The sequence below is a fragment of the Phyllostomus discolor genome, chromosome 4 (genome assembly GCF_004126475.2).
Source record: "Phyllostomus discolor isolate MPI-MPIP mPhyDis1 chromosome 4, mPhyDis1.pri.v3, whole genome shotgun sequence".
Lineage (NCBI taxonomy): Eukaryota > Metazoa > Chordata > Mammalia > Chiroptera > Phyllostomidae > Phyllostomus > Phyllostomus discolor.
Window position 1 is genome coordinate 120,040,370 of NC_040906.2, and position 15,316 is coordinate 120,055,685.

Consider the following 15,316-nt stretch of genomic DNA (forward strand, 5'->3'; position numbering starts at 1 on the left):
TTCAAATCTAAGTCTGTTGACACCAAAAATTCATGTTTTAAATCATGATATCTGCCTCTGAGAAACTTATATGTTAGTATTAAAAATCACACCATAGTAATACCTCTTATCATTTACAGATTAGAACTAGGGTACAGATCATTATGTAACTCACTCTAAGTTAAAAACAAAGTTCACAGTCAGTGTTTGCACCCAGGGCTTCTCACTGTAATTTGTTTCCACTGGACCATGATTCCTGATACTATTCTGAATCATTTACTCTGTCTTTTTTTAAAAATTATAACGTATTTAGTAGTGCTTTTTAGTAAGCTACTGTTTATAAGGAACTATATTTATTTTAATTGAAACTAAAGCACTTTCTATCCTTTTATTCCTACTTTCTCACTGAGATGATCCAAAGTATATGCAATAGTAAACTAGATAAAACATACTAATTTTTACTGTTGTAACCTATATATTTCTGTTGTATAGAAATACATACCTTGGTCTCAATCTCTGGCTGTTGTAATTACTGCTGTTTCTAAGGCAGCTGCTTGAAATTCCTTAATGACTTTTCTCTGTTCATTTACCCTGTGATTGTTTAGTATAAAACTTTTTCTACCTCTCAGTTCATACGTCCTTTAAGAATCTATCAGATTTTGTTCAGTTAGATTGAATGCATAACTACCATCTTTTTTTTTCTTTTAAGAGGGAATGGTAGATGTTTAATGGCATTTCCTCTTTCACCTTTCATCAGAAGATAATGACTTCTTTCTTACATTGTCATTTTTAAAAGACCCTTTTAGGATGTAGCATTTTATTTCCACTAATTACAAAAGTCTCAATACTTATTACATTGGGGAAACCCTTTTTCTCTTCTGTTATACCTGAGGCTTTTACTGACTCTATACCCTCAAGCTTGAGGGGTTCCATTTACAATAAATGATAGACCTTATTTTGGGCAAGAGAGAGAAATTTAATAATGGAGTTTGTTTTTTCCTTACCTTTAACATAAATTTTCTGGCACCTCTGCTTATAGAGACTAAATAATTTTAGTGACATATTGAGTAGTATAATGTTTTAGACTCTTACAGGTGATGAAAACCTGTAAAAAATTGGATTTTAGGTATCTTTGATTAGACAGGTGTTGACAGAGCATAGTGTATGTAGGACCTGAAGAAAAAAGTTTTTGACCATGATTTTCATTGTCCTTCTTTATCACAGTATTTCTCATGGTCTCTCTCTCTCTTTGTCTGCCTGGGATTATTTTTAAATATGAAAAAAGAAAAACCCAATGTATATACTTATCATTACTGATATATTGTTAATTAGCTCAGGGAAACAAAGTGTAAGTAAACTATTCTTTAAGTTGTAAGCTGTTCTTTTTTTCTTCTTTGTCACTATTAACCTTTAGTGCCTTTGAAATTCCTCATGTAAAAGAGCCACTTGTTTTCAGTATCTTGATAAATTAGAAAAGCCTAAATAGCTTGTACTACTTGGAAGGGTCAGCACTGTTATTTGTTATTTCCGTGTTTCTGATTTGTCAGGGTTATACAGAATTTGGTATTATTTTTGGAAGTCCTTAAATGTTTGTTGAATGAGTAAATAAATAAAAGGAATATCAGTCCTAGGATACATACTGTTCTCTTTATTATTTTTCTTTGGCTTTTGAGGTTAGGAATATGAAACAATTTCTGTATGATGTATATCAGGGTCTGATTTTCTGATCTATTCACATAAATCCTCCGTTTCCTTGACCTTTTTGATAAGGTCAAATGTAGCAGGGATCCTGCTTTGGCTGAACGGTGTCTTGCTGCACTGACTGAATGTGCTGCCAGTGGAGATGGGAATATCCTGGGTCTTGCAGTGGATGCAGCTCGTGCAAGGTGATGATAATAACTTTGGAGATTTCTAAACAGTAAAAGTTGACTAGTTAGCTTTTTAGAGTGCACTAAAACAAAAGGTTGAACCCATAAAGCATGTGAACCTAAAAGAAAATGTTGGAGACCAAAATAAAGTTAATTGTTATTTTTCTTAAACATTTGTGCATTTAAAACATTCATATGTTTTGAATGGAGAGTATTAATACTTGTGTATTTCCCTGTGATTCAGGGCATTTGACACTATTGTAATGAATCCATATCACTGATTTGCAAGTTGAAGTTTGATGTACTTTCATGTATATGGAGACATTAATATGTTGGACAATAAGAACTTGCCCTGGGTCCAGAGGTAGACAATGTGTCTGTCTTCCAAGGCTATTCGCTATAGAGACACCATTGAAAAGGTGGTCTAGAGTCAAGGGCAGTCAGGGCTTTTGCCTCACAGGACATGGAGAAAAGCGAATGACTCACAGAAGCTCTTCTCCCAATATGTGATAATGTCACTAAGTAAATTATTCTTGCTTTTATTATTATTGTGTAAGATAATGAACTTTTTTAAGACATGTTTTAAGTACTTAAGGGATAGAGTAAATAATATGTGGGTTGGGTTTTTGTTTTTCTCAGTTTTAATTTCTTAAGATGATTTCTCTGCTTAAAATTCCTCCAGTGGACTACCATTACTTTTAAATTAATACTTAATCTTCCCATGGCCTGCAAGGTCATGCTGGATGTGACTCTTGCCTGCCTCTATGACCTTGTCTTATCCTACTTCCTTCCCTGTGCTGTGTCTTCAATGTCTTTCTATTTTTAGAATACCAAACATGTTTTTCTGCTGCTTAGAACCTAGGCATGTAGTGTTTCCTTTTTTAAATACTCTTCCCCTTTGTTCTCTTTCTCATCATTTAGGGCCTAGTTCAAAAATCATATCTTCATATTTTCAGTACCCTTAAAATTGCTTTCCCAGCCAACCCATTCCATTTTGCCTATTTTAGTGTCTTTGTAGTACTTGTTACCACATGAAATTGTTGTATTATTCATTTACCTAGTGTATTGTCTGTATCCTCTGACTAGATGTTAAGCTCTGTAAGAACAGAAGAGGTACTTTCATTTATTTTTTTCAGTCTTACATATCAATCTGTTTGTAGCACTTAGCACTTAGCAGTGGTTGGCCCATATTAGGTACTCAGTACATGTAGAATGAATTCATAAACAAATGGATGGGTTATGCTAAAAGATAGACTTTTTATTAAAAAACATCAAGGTATATCTTACTCTGCACATTTATATTGCTGTGCTGAATTACTCAGTAACCTTTAGATGCCTATCTATCTATAGTTTTTAGGCCAGTCATTTTTTATTTTTTGTTGACAAATGTTGAAAAAGAATTTACTATATGTAAAGGCATCCAAAATAATTTTTTATGAGTAGTCCGAAGAAAGATATTTTCATGATGCAGCAAAAAAATTGTTTAGATTTTTTTTTCCTTTTTTTTAAATTCTTTAGATTTTTGACACCCTGTTTTTTACTTAGGTAATAAAACATGTCTCATTATGTTAAATATTGAGGTCACTAAATATTTTTACTTCCCAATGATATTTTAGATGTACAGTTGGAGAAATTACAGATGCCATGAAGAAAGTATTTGGTGAACATAAAGCTAATGATCGTATGGTGAGCGGAGCCTATCGCCAGGAATTTGGGGAAAGTAAAGAGATATCATTTGCTATCAAGAGGTAATATGTGAGATTTCTTAAAGCAGCATATCACCTTTTCAGTTAACACAATCCCCATGAATCTACTGTGGGTTTAATTTTTTCACATGCCCCTTGGAAAATATTTAATTTGGCTTTCATGTTAGTCTGTAGTTTTATTAAAATAATATTTTTAACTTTCACTATAGTCCTCTTTAGTAGTTTCTCATTTCAAACAGATGTTTAACTGACATTGATATTGCTTTATATCCTCCAGGTACTTAAATTTCATTCTTTATTTTCATATTAAGTTTATTTCCATTGCTTAATTGCTCAAAATATGTAAAATCATAATTTTCGTATTTGAAAGTAAATATTTGGTTGCCATCTATATACATTAATTAAAACCAGCCTTCATGGAACTGGCAGTAATGACACAAACATGATTTGGAAAAATACATTAATATAAATTGATCACGCATCACAAGTATAAGAGGTAGCTTCCTGATGATTGGTTTTCCCAAACTTTGTAATAAACTTCCCAGTAAAATTTTTATGTGACTACTTATATATGAGATAAATACCAAAACAGCCAAGGTGAAAATCATCAAAATGGAGTATTTTTTCTTTTGTCAGAAATAAATATAGTGCTTTTTCATGTGGAGTGTCAATTTACTGATTTAAGTAAGTATTTTGATTAATGTCATTATTAGATCCCACATTGAAGTCTGCTTGAAGGAGTTCATACATGTAGAGGGAGGTATATGGACAGGTCAAAACAGCTAGTGAGTCACATCTAGGTATAAATAACTCTGAAAGCTATTTTTAGTTTATATTTAAGTATCTCCATGTACTTTGGAGAGTGGCTTAAAACTGAAAAGCAGTCATTTTCTCATCTTGCTGCACTGTGATGCTCTCAGTGTTACGGTCGCACAGGCTGCACCATCTTTCTAACTTTCTTCCAAGGGGGAGATGGTAAACATTCAGGCTTTCATGGAGTTTTCAGTGTAAAATGGAGGTGTTCACCAAATCTGAGTAAACAAATTAGGTGTTTTTAAATAAGCTTGAAAGATTAGTGTGAATAAATTATAGTTTTTATATCCTATCTTTGGACAATTAATATATAACTGTTGTATTTTAAAATGTTGCTTAGGGTTCATAAATTCATGGAACGTGAAGGTCGCAGACCTCGTCTTCTTGTGGCAAAAATGGGGCAGGATGGACATGACAGAGGAGCAAAAGTTATAGCTACAGGATTTGCTGATCTTGGTTTTGATGTGGACATTGGTCCTCTTTTTCAGGTACTTAAAATTGTTGGGGGGAATTTCAAAGTGTGTGTCATCAATCACATTTAGAAAAAAATCAAAAACATAATAGAGCATAGTGATGTTTTAAAGTTGTAAAAGAAGAATTTGAGTTCAGAAATTTTCCTAATTTATTTTTGAATGCATATAATGTAATAATTAGGACAGAAATAAGAATAAATTATAACTCATTCTAATGTACTGGTTAATCAGACTTTGTAAAAATCATTGTCAGTTCCAAACCATAACTTTTATTAAGCTTCTGAAACTGTGAAGATTACTTTCAAATATCTCATTGCCCTGCTTATTAAGGTGTGACTAATATTTTGTGGGAAAGATAGCCCACATTGGATTGGTAGAAAGTGTTCTGAAAAGGAAATCAAGGATAAGAGTGAGATTGATTCATAATTAGATTTTCTCTTTTTTTACTCTCCAGCAGTATTTTATTTGATCACAGAATATTAGACCTAGCAGGAAAATAATTTGTTGGAAGTAAATGAAGCTGAAATTCTTTGTAGAATGATGAGGATTAATTGCTCACTCAAAAAAACAATCTTTGGTTGAAGGGTAAATTGTAATAACTTTGATATTAAAAGCTTTACCACATGTTTATTGATCATCTGTCAGGTGCTAGGTTCTGAGTTCTATAAGCTACAATTTTTTTTTTTTTTGTCTTCAGGAAGGTAACAGGCTTGTAACAGACTCACTTACCAAGAATCACAGCATAGTAATAATTACTGTAATAAAGCTGGGGCAAGGAACTTGTCCAAGAATCTCAGGACCTTATGTTTGAACTGTGCCTGTCAGAAGCCTGGAGAACAAAGTAGGCAAGGGCATGTTAAGAAGAAGGGTTGGCTTGAGCAGAGGTGCAGAGTATGATGCCTTCAGGTAACTGCAAGATGTTCAGTCAAAGTAGAATACAGTGCTTTGGATGGTGTGTAGATGATGATGAATGCCCTTGTATGCCATTCTAAGTAGTTTGAACTTTATCCCAGATGTGTTTGGGTAGAGTGTCACAAGTCACGCTGTATACTTGAGAAAGCTGACTTGTAGTAAAATCACTTCCTGACGTGGATTGGGAGGAGCTGTGACTAGATTCAAGGAGTCCAGTGAGATGGTCCGTAACCTGAGTGAGGAACAGTACAGGCCTTAACCAAGGCAGTATCAGCGTCTTCACACAAACAAAAAGTCAGCTAGGATTTTAAAGAAAATTTAACGAAGAGCCTATTTACAGACAGGCAGGCAGACAGGCTTAAGAGAACCAGCTGAAGACCATTCACATGAAGATGACTGTATAAGTTGGATATACACGCCTGGAGCATAGCAGAGAGGCCTCAGTGATAGACAAGATTTTGAGATTTATCACTGTATAAATGTTATTTAAAACTGTGAACATCGATGTAATTTTCCATACAGATTATATGTAGCAATATGAGAAAACTTGAACATTAAAGGGACACAGAAGAGAAGGAAGCAGCAAAGGAGTGAAAGGAAATGAGATGAGTAGTAAGATAAAAGCTGAAGAAGCAGCTTTTCAAGGAGAGGGAAGTACTACTGTTGCATAATACAGATATGACAACTTAGATGAGACTAAAAGAGTACTCACTGAATTTTTACCAGTAATGAAGTAAACCTTTGAAGAGGCCCAGTCTTTGTAGAATCTCCCATATGAGTTTTCCCCTTTTGAATTTCTAAATGTTACTTTAGAGAGTCTAGAAGAAGATGTTACTATAAAGAGCCCAAATTTCTGGAGATAATGTCTTTCTACTGTGGTTGGTAGTTCAGTTTATAAATGTGTTTAGAATCTTATACTTTTAAGGTTGGTTTTATTAAGAATCTCAAATATATTTTAGATTTTATATATATTTTTATATATTTTGCTTTCTTTAAGGTGAATACTTTTCTATTTTTAAAATTATGTTCTACCATTTTACTTTAGCTTTTTGTTTTTTTAAATAGGGAACAAATACAGAGCATTTCTACTTTAGTAGTTAGCTTTTAGGAAATATTGCTTTAAATAAAAGTAATTTTATTTATTTTAATGTTCAAAGTGTCATTTATTTTTATTTTTTATTAAAAAATTTTTATTGTTGTTCAGTTACAGTTGTCCCCATTTTCCCCCATTGCTTTCCCCTGTCTACTCTCCTCCCCACATTCAGTCCTCCCCCCTATTGTTTTTGTCCATGGGTCCTTCATACATGTTCCTTGGGTTGACCTTTCCCCTTCTTTCCCTATTATCTCTCTCCCAACTCCCCTCTGGTCAGTGTCAGTTTATTCTTTATTTCCATGTCTGTGGTTCTGTTTTGCTTGCTTGTTTCTTTTCGTTGATTAGGTTCCACTTATAGGTGAGATCATATGGTATTTGTCTTTTACCATCTGGCTTACTTCACTTAGCATAATGCTCTCCAGTTCCACTCATGCTGTCTCGAAGGGTAGGGGTTCCTTCTTTCTGCTCCATAGTATCCCATTGTATAAATGTACCACAAGTTTTTGACCTACTCTTTTGCTGATGGGCACAAGTCCTGTTTCCAGAACTTCGCTATTATAAATAACACTGCTATGAACACGGGGGTGCATAGGTTCTTTTGGATTGGTGTTTCAGGATTCATAGGATACAATCCCAGCAGTGGAATTGCTGTGTCGAAAGGCAGTTCCATTTTTAGTTTTTCAAGGAAATTCCATACTGTTTTCCACAGATGCTGCACCTGTCTGCATTCGTACCAACAATGTACTAGGGTTCCCTTTTCTCCACATCCTCTCCAACACTTGTTGTTTGTTGATTTGTTAATGATGGCCATCCTGACCAGCGTGAAGTGGTATCTCATTGTGGTTTTTGTTTGCATCTCTCTGATGGCTAGTGATGCTGAGCATCCTTTCATATGTCTCTGGGCCCTGTGTATGTCCTCCTTGGAGAAGTGTCTGTTTAGGTCCTTTGCCCATTTTTTAATTGGATTGTTTGTCTTCCTGGAGTGGAGTCGTGTAAGTTCTTGATATATTTTGGAGATCAAACCCTTGTCTGAGGTATCATTGACAAATATATTTTCCCATACGGTTGGTTCCCTTTTCATTTTGCTGATGTTTTCTTTAGCCTTGCAGAAGCTTTTTAATTTGATGTAGTCCCATTTATTTTTCTTTTCTTTATGTCCCTTGCTCCAGGGGACATATCCATGAAAATATTGCTGTGTGAAATATCTGAGATTTTCTTGCCTACGTTCCCCTCTAGGGCTTTTATGGTGTTAGGACTTATATTTAAATCTTTTATCCACCTTGAATTTATTTTTGTATATGGTGTAAGTTGGTGTCTAGTTTCATTAAATAAAAGTAATTTTTAAAAATTCTTTAGCCTTTGGCACCTAAAAGAATTTTTCAAAGAACTATATGTTTATTTCCAATTAAATCCCTTCTATAAAAATATAATTGGCCTTTTAGTACCACCTATTTTATTAACATAAATAATGTGACATTTTAAAAAAAAGATCTGTGGTTGAAGGTACTATTCCGTAGTTCTTTGATGACTGATTTTATCAATCAAAATTAGGTGTGAAGTTTTAAGATTTTCAACATTTGATAATGTAGAGTATAATTTAATTTATATAAGCATAAAGCACGGAATTGAATTGTTTAAATGGAATTTTTTAATCTGATAAATTTTGGTGGCATGGATAATATGAATGACAAATCATACTTAAATCAATTAATTTCTTATCTTTAAGAGATCAATGGCAATAGTATGCACATTTTCTTTAAAGGTTTTAGTTTTGTATGTTAACATATTTTCACAGATTCAAAATTTGATCTATATGCTGTGTGACTTACCTAGAGATCTTTTTGAATGTGGCTCCATTATTGAGAGTGTAGAATCTTTTGTTTTCCACATTAAATTTATGAGCCTTAAAATCTTGCCAAACTTAGAAAATTCACAGGTTTTGATAATTTTTTTGTACTAATAATTGTGCTGTGGTTTCTGAGATGGCCTTATCCTTCCCAAATTTCTCAATTTACATTATGTTTGCAGTGAGAAACTCTTAGGTTATCTTTTATATGAAAAGGTTTAAATACATGTAAATTATGAAAGCAGAGTCATAGACTCATTACAGAAAGTGGGTATATAAATGAATACTTGAAAATATCCTTTATGATTTTTGTATCCTAAACTGGTTAAAACTAGAGTTCTTATAGCATTGTTTTGGTCCACATTATTGCTGTTAATTTGGTGTCTCCATGGAGGAAGCAGGTCCTGGAGCTTCACTCTTTCTCATTCTGTTTGAAAATCTAAGACTCACTTTTAACGTTGCATTTTATATTTAATTTTTCACTTCCTCATAGATACTGTAACAGGTTGCTTTGTACTGCACAACAACTCAATGCATATTGATAATGAAGACAACAGATGTATTTTTTAAAAAGTTATAGTGAAGAGATAATATATTTTAATGTAACTTAAATCTGATAAATGCTAGCACTAGAAGCAATTATGGCATTAGTATTTATTGCATCCGTTGACTGAGTATTTATGATTTGAGAATGATGAAATATGAAATTATATTACTTCAACATTTTTAATGGGTAAAATCTTGGAATATAGATTAAGTAGATAGCACTTAAAACACTTTTTGGAATAAGTGATGATTTGTCTCTTTCTAATTGTTTAGACTCCCCTTGAAGTGGCCCAGCAGGCTGTGGATGCAGATGTGCACGCTGTGGGCGTGAGCACTCTCGCTGCTGGTCACAAAACACTTGTTCCCGAGCTCATCAAACAACTCACCGCCCTTGGACGGCCAGATATTCTTGTTATGTGTGGAGGGGTGATACCACCACAGGTATTTTCAATTCCTGTATTTTCCCAGTATTATGATGGGAATCCTGAGTAACAATAGCTTGTATGTAGTTCTTTCATTTACTGTACACCTTTCCTGAAGAGAAATTTGTTGTAGATTTTGAGCTAAATTATTTTCTGGTGATTTTACTAAGTTCTACAAAGTCCAAAAGTGTGTTTTCTATTCCAGCTATGTATAAATCATTATGTATAATTTAACAATTTAGAGAGCTATGAGGAGTTATCTTCTTGGAAACTAGTAGCCCAAATAGAGATCTACTTTCTTTATATTCAGTAAACAGGATAAAGTAATAAAACCTCACAGCTGGAATAGAGAAGAATCCTAAACACACTGTACATATATTAACCAGAAATATAGTAAGCATTCTGTGTCCTGGTAGTTAGGTGAGTCCTTTAGTTAGCTAGTCAGCAGTGTTTGCTTATGTCGTTTTGGAATGGCTACCTTGTCCAGTTCCTCCGTGTTCTCATCCCTAAATGTAGCCCTAAATCAGTGCTGTAGCAGTAACATGGTCTGATAAAACCCTGTTTTTACTAAAGCTTATTTGCTTGGGGTATAATTTTATTTGAGCCCCAAATATATTATTTCATATATAAATGGAATCAGTCAGCCTGTCTTGGAAATTATTGGCTGAATGGGGAAGAGATGAATTCTTGAACAAAAATATGGAGTGGGTAGGAAAGGAGAATTGGATGCTTGGTAATAATCAGTGATGTCAGTTAATTTACTAGTGGGGTGGGGGACACCTTCCATATTACCTTACCTATTAGTAAAATAATTAGTTAAGATATAAATTGGGCCTGTTTATAATCCAGTTTTTAATTATCAAGTTCTTTTTTTTTACTGAGAATGGGAAAAATATTAAAGAATTATTCTGAGATTGCTCTAAGTAAATGATTTATAATTTTTTAAATTATTTATTGATTTTGAGAGAGAGAGAGAGAAAATCACTGATCTGTTGTTCCACCTATCCCTGCATTCATTGGTTGATTCCTGTATGTGCCCTGACTGTGGATTAAACTTGCAACCTTGGTGCATCAGGATGTGCTCTAACCAGCTGAGCTACCCTGCCATGGCAGTAAGTGACTTAGAAATGCCACAAAGGCCCCACCACTAGAGCAGGAATCTATCATTGAAATGTGATTTTTTGTTCAGGTTTACAGTTTTTTTTTCTCCATTACAACTCAGAATGTAAAATAGTGACCTTATATACTTATGAAATGAAAAAATACGTATGTATGAGGTTATGAGATTGGTAATAATGTGGGGCTGGTAAACAAACCATATTATTTGTCCTTTCTAGCAACACAGTACTTATAGATGATATAGTCAACAACAAAATTGCTTTTGTTAGCATACTTGCCTATTTTTTTCATAAATATAGTTTACTACTTGGGAATATGAAGGGCTTTTATTTTTTATTGCTATCTATCAATGGAATACTTCTATCTATCTTGCAGTTTTAGAGACTATAATATCTAAGCTCTTGGGCATGATATTAAAATTTAAGAACCAAAATAATTAGGCAGCACAAAATAATGGAATTGAAATATGAGTTGAGAATAAAACAGACCTATTATGTGAGTAAGCTGCCATTTTCAAGAAATATATTTCACACAAATTTTATTAACCCTCTGGATATTTGAATCACTTAGAACATCTGTAGGTGTTTACTGTGCTTGTTTCCCCATGAGTTTGAAACCTAAGGACCATTTGCTGTGATGACACACTTGAGTGTTAATATGGATATCCTGTATAATATAATTATAGCAGTCAGCATCCATGCATTTTTCTTGTTATTTGTTGGCAGTAAATATATAAAGTATTATTTGATGGAAAGACACTTAGATTTTAAATTAGATAGCACTAATATATGATAGTTAGTGAAACAGATTCATCCACTGCCATTGTGTAGCTTATAGTTTCTGCAGCCTGATTAAATAAATGTGATTGGCCCTCATTAGCATCTATAACTACCATCGGGACCTTCTAACCCTTTAAATGATAGCAGCATCCAAGTATTGTATTTCAGGCAAGGTTAGCAGCCTCATGGTGCCTACTTCCATCATTAGGCAGGCTATGTGACAGGCCTGGCCCAGCTCAGTGGAGGACATTTTACAGTAATGACCTTTTCTTTAGAAATAATTTCAAACTAATGGATGAGGTACAAAATGCAGATAGTACAGAGAACACTGGCATACCCATTACACACATTACCTTATTTCTAACGTTTTATCCTCTCATCAAAATACCTTTGACAAAGCTTATGTAAGGCTTAGATAAGCCAAGAACCCTTTCTCCAGTTGCAACATTTCACAGGCCTCTCCTAGTTGAGTCCTTGATCCCAAATCCATAACTCAGATGTCAGAACAAATGGTATACAGCATTATTAGGAAAAACAGAAGAAGATAACATATCAATTTGATCATTCTCAATTTGGAGATAATTGTTATTACATGTTTTATCCATTTTTCTTAGGAACTTTTAAATCTATAGCACCTGCCCAAGAACAATGACATATTTTGAGCTCCCTTATGTGCCATATGCTGAGGATGTAAAGATGAGTAGACATTATCTCTGTCCTTGGAAGTTCATAGACTAGAAGGAGAAAAGTTCAATAGGATGTGTTAAGTGCCATTGCAGAATTATAGTATTATGAGAGTATTATAAGGAAATAATAGAAATAGAAAAGAAATAGTTGGGGGATAATTAGCATTATGATGTAATTTATCACCCAAATATGATCACTTTTGAGAATAAAAATGGGTGCTATTAAAAATGTCACTGCAAAAACCAAAGAGTCTGATTAAAAATGGTTAGAGTATTTGAATAGACATATTTCCAAAGAAAACATACAAATGGCCAATAGGTGCCTGAAAAGACACTCAACATCACTAATCATCAATTAAATGCAAATCAAAATCATGAGCTATCACCTCACACCTGTTAGAATGATTGTTGCACCGGCAAAGATGTGGAGAAAAGGGAGCCCTTATACACTTTGGTGGGAATGTATATTGGTACAGCCACTATGGAATCAGTATGGAAGTTCCTCAAAAATAATAAAAAATAGGGTTATCATATGATCTACTAATTTCACTTCTGGGCATTTATCTGAAGAAAATGAAAACATGCACCTCCATGAAAATGCTGTACATACATACAATGGAGTATTATTCAGCCATAAAAAGAATGAAATCTTGCTATTTGTGATAACACTTGAGGGTATTCCACTAAGTGAAATAACTCAGACAGAGAAAGACAAATACAATGTGATCTCACTTGTATTTGTCTTACTGGTGATTGCCAGAGGTGGACTGTGGGTGAAATGGGTGAAGGGGGTCAAAAGGTACAAGCTTCCGGTTATAAAATAAATAAGTCAAAATAAATGAATAAGTGTGGTTATATATGCAGATATAATGTGTGGCATGGCAACTATAGCTAATAATACTGTATTGCGTATTTGTTACTAAGAGGTTGCGAAGAGAATGAATCTTAAAAGTTCTCAACACACGATTCTCTAACTCTGTGTAGTGATGGATGTTAGCTGGACATATTGTGGCGATCATTTTGCAGTATATACAAATACCATTATGTTATGTACCTGAAACTGATATAATGTTATGTGTCACTTATACCTCAATAAAAGAAACAGCTCATGAGAAAAGAAAAAAGCTGCTGCAACAGTAAGCACAAACCAGAATGTCCTGGCATATGTAACTGCCTAGTGATTGAGGATCAGGGCTTTAAAGCATGTCCTAAACTCGCTATCATAGCTATACATATTCCAACATTGAAACAGCCTAAAGCCTGGACGTGTATTTGTGTCCTGGGAATATTTTCACTCAAGCTTGGACTATGTTTAAAATAAACTAATAAGCAGCAGCATCAACAACAGAGAATTTTAAAAAAATGAGCTAATCTTCATTTATAAAAAATCTAACTCCATCATGAAGCCAAATTCAAAGTACGACTATTCACTAGCTGTAGATAAAACACCTTGGAGAAAGTAAATAGGCTTGTAAACTCAAAGCTATAATATGATATTAAATTTAACACAAATAATGATACGTAGGGAGAATTTAGATGAGAGACAATTTTGGATTAGGGCTCAGATGTTCTCAAGCTGTGGGGCATATAGCTCTCACCATGAATAACACACTGGGGTGTTTGGAAAATGGGCAGAATGTGTTTTGTCTTTTAACGACTCAGAGTGTAAGGGTGGTGCTGGTGGCTCTTAGCAGTTTCAGTCAAGGAAGAATTTTTCAGTGCCAATGCCAATAGTGTACCAGTTGAGAAAGTTTGGGGCACTGGGGGCAAAGAAGAAAGAGAAGCAAGTATTGTTCTTTTGTTTCATTTTCTTGAAATTAAAAATAGTATTGTGTCTATTAATTAAACTAATTCTTCCAACAGGATTATGAATTTCTGTTTGAAGTTGGTGTTTCCAATGTGTTTGGTCCTGGGACTCGAATTCCAAAGGCTGCTGTTCAAGTACTTGATGATATTGAGAAGTGTTTGGAAAAGAAGCAGCAAGCTATGTAACATCCTGTTTTGTTTTAGCTTTTTCCTAAAATATTCTTTCAGTGGTGATCAAAGAAGATATTTTCAGTTTAATTCAGCACCTGATACATGCTTTCCTAAAAGCTTTATGTTAAAATACCTGACTTATAAGATATTGTCATGCTATAAGTGTGTGAGTACAGGAATAAAAAGTCTTCATGGAGCCCTGGCTGGCGTAGCTCAGTGGATTGAGCGCGGGCTGTGAACCAAAGTGTCGCAGGTTCAATTCCCAGTCAGGGTACATGCCTGGGTTGCAGGCCATGACCCCCAGCAACCGCACATTGATGTTTCTCTCTCTCTCTCTCTCTATCTCCCTCCCTTCCCTCTCTAAAAATAAATAAATAAAATCTTAAAAAAAAGTCTTCATGGTAAAATTTTTAAAAATCATTAACAAAACCTAAAATCAACATCATGTTTTGAGGGGCAGATTATTTTATGTATTTTTAAAACTGAAATAAAAAGTCATCATGTTAAAATAAAAAAAAAAATTGTCCTCAAAAACTCAATAACACATGCTCAATACTTTACCAGAAACTCTAGACAAAGGTATTATTTTCAGAAACATGATTTTTTTTAAATACTGCTTGTAAATGTATTTACTTTTTATTTTAAAAATTAAATTATACCTTAAAAAAATCTGTGTAGTCCCATTTTCAATTTAGCATTATATTGACTTGAGCACCAGAAAGTAACATCCATATATGAATAAAATAATTACATCTATCTTGGAAAACTAAAGGGAGGGTATTATTGTAGAGAAATATGTTGTGGTTATGGTTCTCAGCCAAATTCTATCAGGATTAGTTTGGTAAGAGTATTAAATCGGACCCAAAGGTTGGAACAGGAGGGAAACAGCAGGATACTTTTTCTGGTCTGACTCTACTTTCTGCATGGGCATGAATGTGTGACCTTGTTAGTGCTGGGCTTGGCTGCAGATCCAGGAGAGTGGACACTTCTGAATAGCCCCTAAGCTGAAAGTGCTTTGGTTGTGAATATGGCTTCCCCCAGAGTGACGATGTAAGCTGGGAGTGTAGAAGGGCTACGGCATATGTACCTGGAAAAGG

The 15,316-nt window shown here is 34.1% G+C and overlaps 1 protein-coding gene across 3 annotated transcripts in view; it reads left to right on the top strand.

Annotated features, from left to right (window-relative positions):
* The window catches only part of MMUT (methylmalonyl-CoA mutase), a 53,913-nt gene extending 39,038 nt beyond the window's left edge, over positions 1 to 14,875 (top strand). For 2 of the 3 annotated variants that reach the window (XM_036024202.1, XM_036024203.1), the window contains exons 9-13: positions 1,750 to 1,865; positions 3,464 to 3,595; positions 4,707 to 4,854; positions 9,510 to 9,677; positions 14,106 to 14,398. In XM_036024202.1, coding sequence (XP_035880095.1) covers positions 1,750 to 1,865; positions 3,464 to 3,595; positions 4,707 to 4,854; positions 9,510 to 9,677; positions 14,106 to 14,234 — 693 coding nt within the window. In that variant the 3' untranslated portion in view covers positions 14,235 to 14,398. Of the gene's footprint in view, positions 1 to 1,749; positions 1,866 to 3,463; positions 3,596 to 4,706; positions 4,855 to 9,509; positions 9,678 to 14,105 lie in introns of all 3 variants that reach the window. The other variant, XM_028508923.2, reaches the window with a different exon arrangement.
* Positions 14,876 to 15,316: the final 441 nt, after the last annotated feature.